The 19179-nt window shown below is 38.4% G+C and overlaps 2 protein-coding genes and 1 long non-coding RNA gene across 7 annotated transcripts in view; 1 reads left to right on the forward strand and 2 right to left on the reverse strand.

The window, feature by feature from the left end:
- Window positions 1-755: 755 nt before the first annotated feature.
- LOC116717478 (uncharacterized) lies at window positions 756-2156 on the reverse strand. The gene is made up of 2 exons (XR_004338747.1): window positions 2059-2156; window positions 756-1053 (listed from the first exon to the last, which is right to left on the reverse strand). It is a non-coding gene; the product is annotated as an uncharacterized LOC116717478 (long non-coding RNA).
- Window positions 2094-12435, forward strand: flot1b (flotillin 1b). Its single transcript, XM_032558900.1, has 13 exons — window positions 2094-2208; window positions 4733-4783; window positions 5109-5184; window positions 5314-5404; window positions 5846-5989; window positions 6099-6218; window positions 7577-7672; window positions 7767-7919; window positions 8617-8798; window positions 8882-8927; window positions 9066-9203; window positions 10258-10422; window positions 10512-12435. The coding sequence occupies exons 2-13, from the start codon at window positions 4741-4743 to the stop codon at window positions 10539-10541; spliced, it is 1284 nt and encodes a 427-aa protein (XP_032414791.1). The 5' UTR covers window positions 2094-2208; window positions 4733-4740; the 3' UTR covers window positions 10542-12435.
- A 36-nt stretch (window positions 12436-12471) lies between these two features.
- ddr1 (discoidin domain receptor tyrosine kinase 1) overlaps window positions 12472-19179 on the reverse strand; it is an 87146-nt gene continuing 80438 nt past the window's right edge. For all 5 annotated transcript variants that reach the window (XM_032558899.1, XM_032558898.1, XM_032558897.1 and 2 more), the window contains 3 exons: window positions 18630-18897; window positions 17154-17303; window positions 12472-16082 (listed from right to left, as the gene is read on the reverse strand). In XM_032558899.1, coding sequence (XP_032414790.1) covers window positions 15942-16082; window positions 17154-17303; window positions 18630-18897 — 559 coding nt within the window. In that variant the 3' untranslated portion in view covers window positions 12472-15941. The remainder of the gene's footprint in view (window positions 16083-17153; window positions 17304-18629; window positions 18898-19179) is intronic.

Raw genomic sequence — 19179 nt, forward strand, 5'->3', positions numbered from 1 at the left:
ACCTCCAAGAAGGAAACACAAAGTCTGAGATGTTAACCCAGCCCGTAAGGTAATCTGAAATAGTTTTTTAAAAATCTGACAACGACTTCTATGTTCTCCAATGGCCTCCACAGTCACCAGACCACAATCCACTAGAGCACATTTGGTCTGTGGGAGAAGCTTGTGACAAATCCACAGCTGATCAAGCCTATAGGGAACAAAATTTCATTAAAATGTTTGCGTCACCTTGTTAAATACATGACATCAACGATGAAGTCAGTCCTAAAGTCAAATGGGGCTCCAGCATGTTTCCAGCAGGGTGTGCCTAATAAAGTGGCCAGTTATTGTGTTGCAGCAGGGTGTCCCAAGTGTGGCCCAGGAGCCATTTGTGGTCCTTGAAAAACATTTGTTTGGCCCCTTTCAGTAATTCAAGACCAGAACGTGCAGCGGATGCATATGTACTCTTGTTAAAAATGTTTTGGAAAAATTTTACATACAAAATTAAATCTGATTAAAATGGAATATGTTTGGTACATTACAAAGTATTTAATTAGCTACTTTTGTTCCTTTGATTTTAGTGTAATTGTGAACAGAACCACCAACATCCAGCAACTTATACTCCAAAACAGTCCCACTCAGTCAACGTCGCTAAATATACCTGTAATGAAGAACAAAGAGTGACCCAAATCCTATTCTTAGATAGTTTTGTTCTCAGTCAATAAAACAGAAAGCATTCGACTTCTTGAGATTAAAAAAAAGCATTTCCATTAATAAGGTGATGTGCAAGAGTGTTTTTATTTTTTTTTTAAATCACTGCTTCTTTAAAATGCAGGCACACATAATCATTACAAAATCCCAATAAGATTACTATCTTTTAAAATGTATAAAACAGAAACATAATTTTGTGGTTTACATTGTGTGATTTGACTTGTCCACAGAACAGGACAGGTCCAATCTGTACCAAACAATTAAGTCTGCAGGGCGGATCCTTAGGGCCGACCGTCGTTCCATCCAGGACTTGTACAGGTCAGGTCAGGAAAAGGGCAGCTAACATCTATCCCAACCCCACACATCCTGGACACAAATTGTTTAGACTGTTATCTTCAGGTCGGTTCTACAAAACGCTATTTACAAAAACCAGACGTCACAGAGACAGTTTTCTTCCTCCAGGCTGTCCAACTGATGAACACAATGAACTCCTTACAGCCAGAGTAGTCTGCTAACTCTGTGACCCTTAACAAGACCTAGTTTGGGCGTCTACTTGTAGTTTACTTATAATAAGTTATATTTTACATACTTAAGAACAGCATAGTGAAACACACTTGGCTTGTACTGTAAAGTATATAGAAAAGTCAGAGAGTAAACACATATCATTGCTTACACTTATTCATTAAATATGCTACAATAAACTAAAACATGAACCACACATATATATCGAGTACATTAAACTATGTGTTGCATATCTTAATCTTAAAATTACTTTATTAAAGTATACTTAATAAAAACTTTTGTAAACTAAAAAAAAGTTGTATTCTATTATATTGGTATATTTTCTAATACACCCCAGTTACATGGTCTGTAATACTTTCCGTGCTTTTATGTTTAAGCATATGTAATAAAATTAACCTATACTTTTTGCTAAGAGAAAACAAAATAAAGACATTGCACTACCACAAAATGAACATGTACATGGCTGTGTATTTTCACTTTATTCTTAACTTTACTCCCTCTAATGTTCATCTAATTATGCATAATATCTGTATTATGTGAGCAATTAGAAGTGGAGTCAAATTCTTTGTTTGGTCACACTTTATTTTTATACTGAGAAAACATTTTGGTACATAAACAAAGAAAACACAAGGAACAGAACACAGAATGTGAAATAAATTCACTGGTACAAAAATACACTTTATGATAACTTAAAATTATTCAGTGACCCACAATATTCATATGTGTTTACAGATTTTTTTTTTGTTTGTGCTCTTGGAAATAATATAGATCGATTTCCTTAATCAAAGCTGTAAAACAACTAAATAAAAATAAAAACCTTGTTTGAAAACAGATCCAGACCAGATTCACCACAAGATGGCGCCAGTCAAACGGGGCGTGGTGAACAGACACTTCCTTTTTCGCAACGACGTTCTTCTCTGATTCCAATTTGACGATCGCCGAGCTACAGTACAATCTGTCCGCAGCAGCACGAAACCAATTTAATTGCATCCTGAAAAGGTTTGTTGTCTTTTATAAACCAAATAGGAGCGGTTTAAACAGAAACAGTCGATTCCGGTGTTTATTTCGCTGAAGTGTGGCTGTGTTAATCCTTTACTGTTTTCCTTTACTGTTAGTGTGTAGTAACTGTGCTAAAGGCGAGCTTATGTTAGCTTTCTTAGCGCCGTGATTTTAGATAAAGGGTGTTGTTTTCGGTTTGGTCAGGGTTTTTTGTTTTTTGTTTTACATGGGGATAGCTTTTTGTTTGGACTCGACGGTTTTGTTTGGGGAGATGTAAGGAAGATTTCAACGGGTTTGTGGGAAAGAGGGAGGAGCCGTGAGGCTGAAAACACACAGACGGATCTTCTGACTGCCGTTGACATGTGTGAACTGTAGTTCCCAAAACGTGGACTCATGTATGAGAACCAGTACTTATTTTTTACTCGAGAAGTCAAAGAAATTTGCTCAAGTGAAAACAAATCCTTTGAATATTTACAGTAGTGAAAATATATGCTACAGCATTGCGAAATACTTCCAGTGATAATATCTTCTGTGCTATAATATTTGTCTTGTGTTGACCTGACCTTTAAATGGTGCAACAGGTTCAGCTGTTTAAAAACATTAGAATAACAAAGCTTGTGAACAAACAGGAGTTCTCACTTGTATCTGTGTATCACACACCTTTGGTTAAAATGTGAATACATTTGCTTGATTTGACTTTTTTAATTATCTTTATTTTATTGACTCAACGATTTTGGCCCATACGACAAAAAATGTGGACATTCCTGCTATAGTTTTTACTATAACTTGAGTAACGTTATTACGAAGTATTGCTCCTCTTACCTGAGTCAAATATGAAACTTTTTGCATGTTTGATGTATTAAAATAAATGCATGTAGTTGTGTCACTTTCTGTCAAAATGCTTGGTATATTTACCCAAGTTTAATACATTAGATTAATATTGATTTGGATGCAAGTGTCGCCTTTTTAGTAGGATATTTATTATAAAAGCTTGGTTATAAAAAGTGAATACTTTGGGTTGCTGTAAACAAAATTATAGTTTTTACCTTTATCACAAATAAAAAGTCTCCATCTGCATCAAGCCTCTGTGCTGCTCAAATTTCTGTCATTCTTGAAATGCAGTTGATGGGCCGCACAAAATCAGTTTAAGGGCCACAAATGACCCCTGGGCCACACGTTGGGACACCCCTGAACTACAGTGTTGCAAAGCTAGTCTTAAAAGTAAATTTTTCCCCAAAATGTTACTCAAATGAGTAAATATTGTTCCTACACTCCTCTGCTCATATTAGTTTTGACTTGGCAACAATAATAAAGGTGATTTAAGAAGTAAAGTTAAATTTAAATAAAACGCTTAGCAAGTTAGTGACTTCAAAAGTGTTTGTAAGAAATGTTGATATTATTTACTGTTTTGCTACATTCTTTGGGACTCATGCTATCTTTTACATCCTATATATAGGAAGATAAATGTGTCTTAGCTATTTGTCAGTTTGATGAATCATTTGTCTACATTTTCCAATCAATATCCTGCAAAAACGCCCAGTTTTTAGGTTTCTAACTGAGGTTTTTATTTAATATTTAAAATGTCCTGGTATTTTAAAGAGCTCTACCAAGATTCTCATGTTGTGTGAAAGAGAAGCAGGCCCGCAGCATCACATATCCTCCACTATACACTAAACTCTGCACATTAAATTGTTTTATGTGTAATAATCTGCCAGTCAGAATGTAACTGATACCCCCGCTGTGTTTCCCTGTGGATAATTTTACATGAGTGGGCTTTTTCCTGTAACTCTTTTGCAATTTCTGGTTATTTTTAGATTCCTGGATTAGAATCATTAGTGAAACAATTTAGCTGCTAATTTCATTTAAGTCACTTTTAGGAAAGCAACACTCTTGTGAAGTTAGTCTTGAAAATGCCTCTAATAAGATTAAAGATTAATAATAGATTAAAGTTCATAATCTATTATTTTACATAATCTGTCATTTATTACATGTTATAAAGAAGCGTGTCACAATAATAAATTAATCACATGATAAATAAATATCAGCTTGATAATTTCTGATTTGATTATTAATATTTTTTAAAGGCCAATTTTGTTTACAGAGATTTAATAATCTATTTAATTTATGGTTTAGATTGTGTATGGTATTTGTTTCAATTTTATTTATTGTTTTTAGTTGTCTTTTTTTTATATTTAAAATATCTTCCAGTTCAAAATTTGTTTATTGTTCTTTGAGAGGGCGAACCTTCATTATTATGTCGTTATCATGTTATTACTTAAAAATAGTCTCAATAATATTATCGTTTATCGCAATTTATCATCCAACAAAATGTATTATGTATAAATTTATCTATTTTTATGTGGTAATAAATGTAAAGGTTTTTGATTTTCATTTGCATCTTGGTCACAAATACTTTTATCCAGATTTTGATTTTTATTATATTAGTATAAAATCCTGTTTTTACTGCTCACAGACTGCTGAAGGATTCCTTTTTTAATCATAAATGTACATTTTATTCCTTCAGGAATCGAGATGTTTTACACATGTGGACCCAATGAAGCCATGGTGGTGTCTGGTAATGGATTCCTGCTTGTTTCCTGCAATAACACAGGATGTTTAGAAAATCCTTTCAGTAGCTGGTAGAAACAGATGATACTTAATGGCCGTGTTTATAAATGTGTTCTGCTTTTACTGAAGGTTTGCGATCTAATTATTTGCTCACATTGGATTTTCAGCTTGGGGATTTTCCAGTTTTCTTTAATATACTGCGACTAACTCGCCTGTATTGTGAAATGAATCTATAACTGATCTGTTTCTTCTTTCTCTGGATAGTGAAGCAGCTGGTTGTTTGTCACTAATCAGCACTGTAATGTTAAATGATTTCTCTTTTTCCCCAACAGGCTGCGGCCGTTCTCCACCTCTGATGATTGCTGGAGGAAGAGTGTTTGTCATCCCGTGTATCCAGCAGATCCAGAGGTGAGCCGCCTTCTGCCTCTGTGGTTCAGAGTCTCTGGCAAATTAAATGGAGACAAAAGAGAACACATACATGATCAGAATATGATCATTTCTGCTTCGTCACGCTTGCTTTGTGTTCTACTACCGCAGAATCACACTCAACACCCTGACTCTGAACGTGAAAAGTGATAAAGTCTACACTCGTCATGGCGTCCCCATCTCGGTCACTGGCATCGCACAGGTGAGCGCCGACCGTTGTGTGGTAGAAATGCTTTATAATCAGAAAGTTTAACAGACTTGTTCTTTAAATCAGCTTCTGTGAACATATTTACTTTTATGTACGATTAGTGACTTTCAAAACATAAAAAGTCACTGATCCTTTTAGCACGACGTCAAACTTCATTGTATTTAATTGGAATTTTTTTAATTGTGTTAAAAATTGTTGCACAAATCTAAAATATTTGATCCCTTGACTCTGATACTACTTAATAAAATCACTGTTTAAGGCATATGTAGTTTATGAAAAAGTTTCAAGGGATAAAATTAAATTTGCAAGGCAATGTGGAAAGACAAGGAACCTCTGTGACTTTTTGTTTTACTGACTCAAATCTTATTAAATATTTTCCCTCTTTTAAACCTTTAGTTTCAGTTTTAGCTAAATCTTTTTCTTTTTTTGTCCCAGGTGAAGATTCAGGGTCAGAACAAGGAGATGCTGGCCACAGCCTGTCAGATGTTCATGGGGAAGTCTGAGGCTGAGGTCGCTCAGATCGCTCTGGAGACCCTGGAGGGCCACCAGAGAGCCATCATCGCTCATCTGACTGTCGAGGTCGGTCCGCCAACATCTTCACATGTTTTCACTTGAAATTTAACACCACACGGGTCAGAACTATGTATTGTGTTGTAAAATCTGTGGTAATGTTTTGCTTTCTGTGCAGGAGATCTACCAGGATCGTAAGAAGTTCTCTGAGCAGGTGTTCAAGGTGGCCTCCTCCGACCTGGTCAACATGGGCATCGGTGTGGTCAGCTACACCCTGAAAGACGTCCACGATGATCAGGTTTGTATTCTCTAAATAAAAGTCAAACATCTGGAAGCAGAAGACATCTGCTGGCCTCTAATGAAAGCTCTCTGGCTCAGATGGTTTCCGCTGCTGAAGAACTTGAGTGACTGATTTTGACCCAGCTAACTCCCAGCCTCGTTTAGGCCTAAGTGCTTCAGCGGTAGTAGAACCATTTCTTCATTGGTTTGACTAATGCACTACATCCGAAAGACTGCGTGTCCGCTCTCTGGGGTTTCAGTGTGTTAAAGTGACAAACTCATTTAACGCTGGGAGCTTTTAGGGAGTTTAAATCCTTCTCTGCCTATTTGCAGAAGCCATTTTAATTCACACAGTTATAAATTCCCTTTTTGTTTTGTTGCACAATCAGCACGAGGTTGGATGAAATTGGTTGATTTTGAATCTTGTGACTCTTTATGTGTTGATGTTTGGTTCTTATCCTCATGAAACTCCCGACGATTGATTTTTATTTACTTACTTTATCCACCAAATTTTTATTTTAAATCTCCTGGTGCTGCCTTTATGGCGCCGTTTTAACAGGATTCCTTCAGAAGGTAAATAGGCCTACAGCATCTCAAATTGTTTACTGTACCTTACAGTGGGCACGTTGTGTTTTTCCACGTTTCACACTTTGTTTCATGTGTCAAACTTGAGGCCCGGGGGCCAAATCCGGCTCACCATAACCTCTTATGTGGCCATTTAGGCTCTAGAAAAAGAGATACAGTTGTGTGCCTAAATATTTTATCTGTGAAATCAAAGCAGTTTCTATCTGAATTCAATCTGAAAAAGTTTATTTAACTTTAAAAGGGATTCATTAGATGCAGATGCCTATTTATTCACATTTTTACAGTCTAATGGGTAATTTTATTGAGAACATTCTTGATGCTGATGTGACTTGAAATAAAAACGAGTTTGACACCACTGCTACAGAGTCTTTGCTGAATCTTAAAATCTTGCATTTTATTATGTGCGTTTTAAACTCCAAGAAGTTTTAAATAATCTTAAATGTTATTTGACATAATTATTTGACTACAGATGTGGGCAGTTTTAGGCCAATATCTATTTTTTGTAGCTATTTCTTGAGTTTTGGAGGTAAATAGGACATCAGGCTAACCTAAATGGTATGTTTTCTTGTCTTTCCCATTTTGGAGAGTGGCCATGAAATATTATCGTGTCAGTTCATAGCCAGTGAAAACAGGAAGTGACTGATTATTTAAACTTTCCTTGTTCCACCTATGAATGAACTAAATTTAAAAGTATAAATAAAAAAATTGCTTCTTTTACATTTTTATAGGAACTTGTTTGGTTTGTAAGGTTGTTTGTGTTTTCTAATCTTTCATTTTCTGTCTGCTCTGCAGGATTACCTTCACTCTCTGGGAAAAGCCCGGACAGCCCAGGTCCAGAGAGACGCGAGGATCGGAGAGGCTCAGTATAAACGCGATGCTGTTATCAGGGTAAAGAATTACAAATGTGGAAATAAATGGTGAAAAAGAATATATTTGGAATAATTTCCTCATGATCTGTTCCTGTCTCGCTGGCTGTACGCAGGAGGCTCATGCAATGCAGGAAAAGGTTTCTGCGCAGTACAAGAATGAGATCGAAATGGCGAAAGCTCAGAGAGACTTTGAGCTGAAGAAAGCAGCCTACGACATCGAGGTCAACTCCAAGAAGGCCGAGTCAGAGATGGCCTACCAGCTTCAGGTGCCTACAGCACCACAGTGCACTACAGTTTGTAAACGACACATTTTATTGCTTCAGCCACATTTAAAGGGGAACTATAAGGCAAAATTCACATTTTGCATGTTTTTGAACTTCCATTTGGGTCTCTACCTCTTCTTAAAACAGCCCAAGAGTTTAAAAAACACCCAACTGTTATTTGGCAATATGTTGATGTGTTTTGGTATCTGGAAAATGAGCCGTCAAAAAGGAACCCCAGTGAAGCCCGATCGGTTACCTAGCAACTCAAGCAGAGCTTCAGCACATTTGGTCAGCTGGTTTTACCGCTGTATGCTCTGTACAATGACTGCTGGAAAAGACAAGTGTTTTATTGTTGACTTACCATCCAGAAACCACTTCCTCCATTCTTGTTGGTTGTGCAGGAGGCTCCACTTCTGCTTTTCAAAGATGTACGGTTGCATGTTTATGCATCTGTTTGCAGCCATTTTCATATGTGAGTGTAATTGTTGAGTTGGGGGCGTGGCCAGCAGCAGCTTATTTGGATTTAAAGTGACAAGACGCCCTAAAACAGCTCATTCTGAAAGAGCTCAAAATAGGAAGAACTGAGCAGAATTAAATCTCACAATTTTGTGTAAAAAATTCAATGAATATGTTTTGTATAGATCTTATCCTAACCTGTTCGAGGAAACATAATGGGTCACCTTCAAATATCCCACATCAGGTGGCCAAGACCAAGCAGCGCATCGAGGAGGAGAAGATGCAGATTCAGGTGGTGGAGCGAACGCAGCAGATCACGCTGCAGGACCAGGAAATCACCCGCAAAGAGAAGGAGCTGGAGGCCAAAGTTAAGAAACCTGCAGAAGCTGAGAAATACCGGATGGAGAAGTTAGCCGAGGCGCAGCGGTGAGCAGCACGCCGCCATTTTGTTGAATTCATTGAACTGGGATTGAAAGTGAGCATTTTACTCGTTCTGTTCTTTTGTTCAGCCTGCAGCTCATCATGGAGGCTGAAGCTGAGGCAGAGTCGATTAAGGTAAAAACTGACAATTACGTATTAATATTATTATTAATTATAATATTATGTTTGGTTTTGTGAGAAGTGAAGGTGTAACCTTTGTTAGAGCTGTGGTCTCTAAAGGGCGTCTGTGTTTTTTTTTTTGCTTTCATTCAGATGAGGGGCGACGCCGAGGCTTTCGCTGTGGAGGCTAAAGGTCGCGCTGAGGCAGAGCAGATGGCCAAAAAGGCCGAGGCCTTTAAGCAGTACAAAGATGGAGCCATGGTGGACATGCTGCTGGAGAAACTTCCTCTGGTCAGTTTAACTCTCTCTGATAAAATAATCTAAACAAATCTTAGAGCTGAGAGAATAATCACTTAATTAGCCAAAAACAAAATTACTTTTTAGTCCTCTTTAATTTTTATTTTGAGCATGATGGAAAGGACATCAAAGGGTGAGAGAGCTGCAGTAAACTCTTGGCATTAATTATTATTATTACAAATTATAACCATGAGTATGAAAAGAAAGAAGAACCAAGCTAACTTTAGCCTGAGATCTGAAAACATCTCGCTGTGCAAAGATCCTCAGCAGAGCAAGATGTGTGTTTACTGTATGAACCAAGGCAGATTTACATTTAGAAATACAGCTGAAACCAGAAGTTTACATACACCAAAAGACACATTCACCTCTTTCTCTCACTGTCTGAAGTTAAATCAAATCAAACTTCTACTGTTTTAGGCCAGTTAAAATAAAAAAATGACTTATATTTGCTAAACGCCACAATAATGAAACAAAAATTTTCAGATTTATTATGTGGAAATATTTAACTATGTTCCAAAGGGACAGCATAGTTATAAAGTGGCTCATGGAAAATAAACTCAATGTTTTGGCGTGGCCCTCTTAAAGTTCTGATCTCAGTGCTGAACGGAGTTTATGGTCAGATCTGAAAAGGCGCGTGAGTGAAGCGGACTTCAAACCCGACTCAGTCCTGTCAGGAGGAACGGGCCAGAAGATGGAGGAGGTAAACCAAAAAGTTTGAAACAAGTCATGCAGTTCAGAGGCAAAACTACCAAATAAATGTATCTAGCTTCAGATTTTGAAGACATAATTAGTAAATCTGACATATTTTCTCATCATTGTGGCATTTAGGAATTTAGGGATGTTAGATGATGTTCAAACAACTTTATGAAACCCAGACAGCCCGCTTTGTAAAATACACCAAAAATATTGGATTTTTAACCTTTTTTGATATTTTTTCATTCCTTAAAACTGTTGATTCTATCTGAAAACATTTTGTCATTTTATTTTAAATTCCTCATTACAACCAACACTTATCCTTTTTGCTTTCTCCGATGACGTTTCGCCGCAGATGGCTGAGGAGATCAGCAAGCCGATGTCGAAGGCGCAGAAGATCACCATGGTGTCCAGCGGCGGCTCAGAGGTGGGAGCCGCCAAACTGGCTGGGGAGGTTCTGGACATCATGACCCGGCTGCCAGAGGCTGTGGAAAAACTCACAGGAGTTGAAATCTCACAGGTGCTCCTGAGTCCGATCTGCTAAAAAACAGATAATTCACCTGACTGAGTAAACTGAGAATGTTGATTTCTTATTTTCCTCTGATTCAGGCCACTTCGAAGGCGTCCCGTGTGCGTTAGGAAGGGTGATCATCTGAGAGCGCCACTCCTCCTCCTCGTGTCCAATCTGTACCGTCGTTCTTCTCTTGTTGTCTCTCCATGGACGTTTCCCCTCCTTTCTGTGGCTTCTGCTCATTTCCTGGATGTCTGCTGTTTTTCTCCCTGTCGTTACCGACCACAGAAACACTCGATGTTTTTTGGGCCCGTTGGAGTCGTAGCCGCTCAGCCCACTTTAGCTCAACATGAAGTCAGAGCTGCTGCCTTTTTATACCTGATTTTCAATATGCAACTTCTTGCCTCGTGGTTTTCCTCATCGTTCCTACGAAGGAGCTGGACCACTAAACCATCACTCCTCGGAGCAGAGGTCACTGTGCCTTTTTTAATTTGTAACAGAACGCAAAGTGCTTTAGCAAGTTCAGGGAGCCCGAATTACACCTGCTGCTACAATGGAAGAACTGTCCTGTCACTTGAAAAGCGGCTCCTCTTCCCTGTTTGAAATCAGGTCTGAAATGTAGGGAAATCTATCAAATTTTCCATTTGTTTACTATAACAATTGTCGCTCTCTATGTGGTCCTGACTGTTGATTATGTAGAGCTCTTAAATCAGGGCTGTTAAACTCATTTTCCTTTTGGGCCAAATCAAGACCATAAATGTTCTTAAAGGGCCGGTTGTGCCAGAATGTGTTGATGAAACCCATTAAGCTATTAAAATATAAATAAATTCTTAAAATTAAACACCGAACATATTTTCAGTCACTCCAAGATTTCACAATCTGTTTTTTATTTACAATAAAAAACTTTTGATTACTCATCATATCATCCCACATAAAGTAAGGCTGAGCCAGCTAATTAGTAGAAGTATAGTAGAAATACTGCCACCCGCAGGTTACTTAGAGCCAATGTTTGACAAATTTATGCAAAAAATTTGCAATAAACTCACAATTATGCGTTAATGTGAAAAAGTGCAGGGATTTGTTGATTGTACGTAAGTTTCCAATTCACAAAAAACTGGAGTGATAAACTGATACAATTTGTCAGTAAACAGATAAAAAGTGCTTTGAATTGATTGATATATTTAAACTTGCTGCTATCTTGGCGGTTCTATTTATGTGTCCCTTTAGAGTCAAGAGGGCCACATAAAAAGCTGTGGCGGCCCAGATTTGGCCCCCGGGCCTTGAGTTTGACACATCTGTTTTAAATCCTCTTTGGTAATTAAATTACTAATCACTGTTAGCGTTGTTGTCCATTGGCTACATTTCTTACCAGTTTGAGCTGCAGGCAGAGGGATTTCAGTCTCAAAATGTTGGCAGAAGTGTTCGATGGAAACTAGTTTTGAGGTTTTCTTGTTCGATGGGAACAAGTTTTGAGGTTTTCCTGTTCGATGTGTTGACAGTGTCTGGTGGTTGCAGAGAAGCGTGTTGTCTCTTTGCAGCAGCATTGCTCTCTTTGAGGTCAAAATTCTGGGGGTTTTTTTTTTAGACAGAATCTGCACTAACTAATGTCACAATTCACACCTCAGCTTATGTATTTTTTTTTTTTCTTCTTGGAGTTTAAATTAGACTTGGGATGTTTTTCCAATTTTGATCGTACTGAACCTTTAAATGGTAAAATCGTACAGAATATTTGAGACGTTAGCTGAGACCTGTTCTAATATAACTGCAGGCGTATTCTTATTATTTTTTTGTATGTGTATTAACTACCAGTTGCATCTGTATCAGACTTTATAGACTTTTACCCAAAGGTTTTGCTTCAGTAAGCCTTCTTGCTGTCGATGTGATTCTTGTGAGGAATGCTTCGAAAACGTTTGTTGCATGGCTACTTAAACTGACGTGAACGTAAATCATATTTAGTATGGAACTGCTTGTACTAAAAAGTCTGTAGTGAACGATTAATAAAATGTTTTAACTCACCGAAAACAGCCTGGTGTTCATACACAGTGTGAGCCCGCTCAGTTTTATTTGAAAAGGGTAACTTTAATAAAACATCTACAAAAATAGAACAGCAATGAATAAGAGCTTGAAGGTAACAAGCGTTTCTATAGCAACGATGAAAATGTGACAGGGAGTTATCTATATATTAGCAAAGAAAACTGTAATCCTGTCCTTTGAATATGTACATACTGTGAAAATCAGAACAGAGAGATGAAATCAGACAGATTGGGAAGAATTATAGTAAAATGTTACGTACAACCAACTTCAATATTATAATTTTACTAAAAGGGACAAAAACGTGTTGGTCGTCACCAGATTTTAAAATTGTGTTGCTACAACCTGAACCGAGACACATTCTTAAATAAATCGAGACGCCGCAGAGACTCAACATGTGGGAGTTAACTTGAGTGCTGAACAAATACATTTGATCAGGTATTTATGTGAAAACTGACGTTTTAGCAGCTTGCTAATGTGTAATGGTACCAGTGACCTGAGAAAAACATGTTTTTGGCCATCAAATTGAAGAGTTATACAACCATTCCTGCACAATTTGGAATCAGATCATTCAAATAAAACCATTTCAGACTTTATACACCTCGATCTGGACGAGGGATCTTCAATACAACATAATTAGAAGGCTGAACAACTATTGGCTGGACATTTTATATGGATATCGACACAATCATCTGTTAAATAAAAGAGCTTATGCTAAAAACATCTGGTGCAGTACTGCTTGAGAAGCGTCTAAAGAAACCAGCTAAGAAATCCCCAAATTTCAGTCAAATTTTGAAATTAAGCTGAATAATTCAAGTCATTGCCCAGTTGAATATCAAAGTGTTCATAGTAAACCGACTCTGTTCTGGTTTGGCTCATTGAAATATTGTTTCAGGACCTTAGAGAGGATAAAACCTGTACCAGCATGAAACACAAATCAATCAGGTTTTCCGATGTTTTGTTTAAAGTAATTTTAAAACACACTTTTTTTGAAACAAACATTTTGAGTTGAAACCATCAATAACAAGAAGCACTTCTATATATGGATGATGAAGGTGTACCAGCGCCACCTTGAGGCCAGTGGTTCGCTACGGCTTTAGTGAGAAGGAGATCATTTTCTAGATCAAACTGTACCTTTACGCCCCTGTGCAAGGTGCTGGTTTGCTGAGTATCCAAGCTATTGCACTAACTACATTTCTCCTGACTTTCTCCTCTTCACCAGACAATCCTCCTTATAAATTGGCAATACATTCATCACACAGTCTCTATTTGCCAACTTTCATGCGCTTTCTCTTATTCTTTCATGCCATTTTATTTTATATTCCTCGACTTTTCTTTTGTAAATACATGTAAACTGTTTTGCTCTTCAAGCCTGAACACAACTGAGATGGAGAAATGTGGCAAATTCAAGCAATGTTGGAATAAAATGAACCAAGGCACCCCAAACAGGATGGAGGTCTTCAAGCTATTGCTGCTACAGCTTCTTAATCATAAATAATGATGCAGTAAAATGATTTTGTTTATTTCAGGAAATAATCTGGTGACGACCAAAAACAATATCTCTTGAAATCCCTTAAATTGAAAGCGAGTGTACAAACTTTTTACTATAACCAAGCTAAAAAAAAAAAAGAGAAAAGAAAAAATGAACTACAGTGTATCAAAATGAATGAAATGGCACAACCCATCACTAAACATGTATTACTTCACAATCAGGGTGATCTCAGAGTTACAGTGCTGTACAGACAGTAAGGTAGAAGCACTGGTTCCACCACGGTCAGCTCACACATGGATCAACGCAGAGATCGACTTTCACTCCAAAAAACAAAACAAAAGAAAAAATCAGGAATCCCAGAATTCCCCGTTTGAATAATGCCATAAAATTACAGTGATATAAAAGAAAATTATACTATCAGTAACATCTCAGCGCTCTGAAAGCTTACATAGGATTGCTGTTTGGATCCAGAATGCCATTCCAGGTTTTTAAACAATTTTTTTTACATCTAATGGTTTGGCAGAGCAGTGGAGGGTAGAGGAGGTCTCAGACATTTTCACACCTCCTGCTAACATGCCGGACATCTGTGCCATAAAAAATGTCAATCCATGTAGCTAGATGTCAGTTTACTGTTGTGACACACAAGAAGCTGCAGGAAGTTTTATTTCTCTACATGATGGACCAAGGAGTACGGCTGGAAGACAAGTAATTTTGTCCAAACAAAACATCCCGGCCTGGCTAGAAATCTGACAAACCTTGAGAAAGAATGTGCCATGAAACAAAATAAAAATAAATGTGTGTTAAAAAGGTGTGCACAGGTTATTGCAGCGTTTTACTTTTTTATATTTTCTACTTTCACTGATTTCTTTCTACTTATTTAGTTAAAATGTACAAGATGAATGCCATTTAAAGGTGGGAAAAAAAAGTTTTTAAATAATTTATCATATTTTTTAGGTAACAAAAGCCGGGCATTTTAACAGGAGAGTGTGCATGTTTGAGATGCGTGTCCTGATCAGAATCAGGAATCATCATTCAGACCCATTACAGAGACGAGTTTCGTTACAGTCAGGGAAATGCATGTAGGGTAAAGTGCTGCTGATTTGTGGAATTTTAAAATCGATCCTTTTTGACCGAGTCGCAGTCAAATAAAGAAACGATGATAAGAAGAAGAACACCTGATAAGGTGCCTGAAAAGGAGTCCCAGAGCAACGTCTCTCTGATGGAAGAAAAACAAAACAATTATTTGTTAATTTGCAGCTGCAGACTCTCATCTTCTGCGCCTTTTTCCTCTTGTTTGGCGTCGGGTGCATGATGGAGGTCAGATTGTTACGATTAAAGGCGGGAGACTCAACGTGTTCACACTGACGAAACGGGGAGGCTGCTCCTGCCTGGTCCACGCCTCTTTATTTCCCCACAAACACTGTGGATGTGGGTCACTGGGCGAGAACGTGGGGCTGAGATCAAATGAAGAGACGTAATAAAAAGTAGGCCGAAGGGGACGTAGCTGGGAGTAAGCTCACTGAGTTACAGTGCATGCTGTGAGCTATAAATACTAAGACAATCCCTGCGTGACCTTTCACCTCCAAACAACAGGTGTTCTTCGTGATATGAGCGTATTCACCTGTTAGTCCACAAATAACATTTAAAATGCTGAATAATTTGAATGTTTCAGACATGAAGCTGTAATTTGTGCCACTGATTCCTGCATATTAACTCTGCAGCATCGAATCAGAAGAGACACGATCTGAAATGACAGAAAACTGATTTGAAGACTGAACCCACCACCAGTTACTACGTAACGTAGCCGTTACCTACTAAAAAGACGTCTTTTGGGGGTCTGAGGTGGAATAAAAACCGAACCAGCGGCGTCTCAGCCCCACCCGCCCAAAAAGTACAAAATACAAAAGCGAGCAAACCCCACTGTGCCTGTGAACGCACCCTCCACCACACCAGCCCACTTCACCGCTCAAGCAAAAAGGTCAACTTTCTTCCTGTCGTTCTTCTGTCAAACCATGTTCATGGCGTCCTCAGTAAGAAAGGAGTGGATGTTGGTGAAAGATGGGCGGAGCTTGCAGTCTCTGTTCCAGCAGCTCAACATGAGCTCATAGAGACCCTGAGGACACACGGCCGGCCTGCTCAGATACACCTGAGAGAGAAAGAGACGCATGTGATGAACATCTGTGGATCAGTCTGGGTTATTCTGACTAGCTTCATTAGCAGTCAAGTAGTCAACTCAAAAACCTGTTTTTTTCCAAATCAATGAACGCATCATATCCAAGTGCTGCCAAGTCAGGGTAGCCATTTACTCTTCTGCTCACATTAAAGGTGACTTATTATACTACCTTAAACAGATCTATGGCCTAAACAAAACATGTTCATTACATTTTCAGGTTTCATTCTGATCAGTTCTGAATATTTTGAGCTCCTTTCAGACTGAGCTGTTTTAGGGCGTCTTGTCACTTTAAATCTAAACGAGCTGCTGCTGACCGCGCCCCCAACTCAATATTTACATTCACATGTCGAAATGGCTGCAAACAGATGCGCAATTATACAACCAAACATCTTTGAAAAGCAGTAGTTGAGCCTCCTGCACAACCAACAAGAATGCAGCAAGTGGTTTCTGACATGTAAGTCAAGAACAAAACACTTGTCTTTTCCAGCAGCCACTGTACAGCACATATAGTGGTAAAACCAGCTGACCAAATGTGCTGGAGCTCCTCTTGGGTTGCTAGGCAACGGTGCAGCGCCCATCGATTGTGACTAAATTGGAAAGGTTTTGAAATGGCTCAATGTCCAGACTCCCAAAAAATTAAACATGAACATATTACCAAAAAGAGCATTTTTTTATATGCTGTTTTTAGAACCCGAACAAAAGCACAAAAACATGCACAAAGTGAATTTTGCATAATAGGTCCCATTTAATCATAAACACCATATTTAATTGAAGAAACTGACTTGTTCTCTCACTTGTATCTCCCATAGATCTATGCTAACCTGTTCAATAAAGCATAACAGGTCACCTTTATGTAAGCAATAAGACTTGTAAGGACAAAATCAATGCTAGCGAAAAATAACACAAAGGCCTGTCTTGAATGATTCCAAATACTTTTGTGAAAAAGGTTTCTGGACTAATGTGTGTTTCTGAGGAGTCAAATCACTTTCTAACTGTCCAGTTTCAGTATAAACCTGTAGAGCTGTGCTCATGTTTTTGTCGTACCTGTCTGCCCTGGTCTCTGAAGAACTCCCCTGCGTTGTCGATGACTTGTTCATCTGTCAGGTCGGAGTACGGCTGCTCCTGACAAACGCTCAGCATCTCCCACAGAGTGACCCCGAACGCCCACACGTCGCTGGCTGTGGTGAACTTCCCCTGAGGACACACACCAACACACACACCTGAACCTCTGCCTTCACTGTCACGACCTCCATTAGTGTCACAACAACTACGAGCATCATTATCATAAAAGGTGAATCTGATGGAGAGGAATAACACGTCTAATGGGTTTTTTTCACACGTGAGTGCTTCATTTTTGAGTGCATTAGTTTGTTTTCCAATGTTTTATTTGTATAATTTTACTATTAATAGTCCAAAAAGCCTTGACCTGAACTAAAGTGGTGAAAAATTGCAATGCAATTAAAAGAAATGACAGCTTCGTGTTTCCTACACAGTCTGGAAAACTGAAATTTAACCATTTTTAATTTCTGAAAAAGTAGCAAAAATAGCATCCATCATTCAAATCCAGTTATCCTTGGAGAGAAGCTGAGGCTTCCAGCCTGGACCAAGTTAATGCAGGACCACTAAGAGTAATATTATACAACTAAAACATTAGAAAACATCACAGGACAACACAGAGACACACAGGACAAATAACAATCTCACACTCACACCTAAGGACAATTTGGAGATCAGTAACCTGACATCATGTTTTGGACTGTGGGAGGAAGCAGGAGTACCCTGAGAGAACCCAAGCATGCACACTGCAAAAACAAAATCAAGTATTTCTGGTTTAGTTTCTACTGAAAATATCTTAGTAGGCGTGAAATAAGACAAAACCAACTTACATGTAACTTGTCAGTAAGAAATGGGAGCTTATTTAAGTCAACAAATTATCAATATTGATGAAAAAAGTTCAAGTTATAAGTAATTATCTGCCAGTGGACATTTTTCCCATATTACAAGTTAAATTATTTGTTCCACTGGCAGATTATTTCACTTATAACTAGATAACTGATTGTTTTTCAGGAAGATGATGATTTACTGAGCAACACATACAAACACAATCAATATTACACAATAAAAGATGAGGAATTATTGAGTATGATTGTTTTTCTAGTCAATATCATCTTAAAGCTGTTGAAATTCATTCTTCTGATGTATCTCCAATATATTTTTCGATAAGGTGTTCCTTATGAATATAGCTCTATTTTAGGCCATGTTCAAAGATGTCGGCCTTGCATCTGTTAATCCATCCATGTATTCAGTTTTTTTCAGCCTCTATATTTAAATCCTGAACTCAACAGAAACATCTGCCCTGCATTTATCACAAACTTTTGTATGTATGCATTAAAACCAGTGAGACTCCAGAAAGTTCAGACTGGAAAAGTCTCGAGTTGAAAAACCATTTACAGATAAAACTAAAAACAGTTCATGATAACCTGTGAACACACAGACCATCGTGTCCGTCTGCCTGCTCACCATGAGGATGCACTCCCAGGCCATCCATCGTATCGGCAGCACAGCTCTGCCTTGGATCCTGTAGTAGTCTCCAGCGTACAAGTTTCTGCTCATGCCGAAGTCGGCGATCTTGATGTGACGCTCTCCGCCTCGATCCTCTCCGCTCTCTCCCTTCTCACCGCCGACCAGGCAGTTACGAGTGGCCAGATCCCGGTGCACAAAGTTCAGAGAGGACAGGAACTTCATCCCTGATGCGATCTGGCTGGCCATGGAGATGAGCGCTGGATAACTGAGGACAGGAGGGAAACGTCAGGAATTGTAGCTGAGGATGTTTACTTTACAGTTTCCTTGAATAGCAAGGATAGGTCTATAGGCGATACAAAACCAGACTGAGCTGATATAGGGCGTCTTGTCACTTTAAATCCAAATAAACTCAAAGCTTACAATCACACGTGGAAATAGCTGTGAACAGATGTGCAATTATACAACCGTACATCTTAGAAAAGCAGAATTGGGGCCTCCTACACAATCAACAAGAATACAACAAGTGGTTTCTGATTGGTAAGTCAAC

This window comes from Xiphophorus hellerii, chromosome 3, assembly GCF_003331165.1.
Source record: "Xiphophorus hellerii strain 12219 chromosome 3, Xiphophorus_hellerii-4.1, whole genome shotgun sequence".
Lineage (NCBI taxonomy): Eukaryota > Metazoa > Chordata > Actinopteri > Cyprinodontiformes > Poeciliidae > Xiphophorus > Xiphophorus hellerii.

Excerpts from the sequence above, each read along its gene's own strand:
- flot1b (XM_032558900.1), top strand. The coding sequence starts at position 4,741 with ATGTTTTACACATGTGGACCCAATGAAGCCATGGTGGTGTCTG. Across the intron at positions 4,784-5,108 it reads TGAAGCCATGGTGGTGTCTG|GCTGCGGCCGTTCTCCACCT; the intron begins GTAATGGATTCC and ends TTTCCCCAACAG. Across the intron at positions 10,423-10,511 it reads CAGGAGTTGAAATCTCACAG|GCCACTTCGAAGGCGTCCCG; the intron begins GTGCTCCTGAGT and ends CCTCTGATTCAG.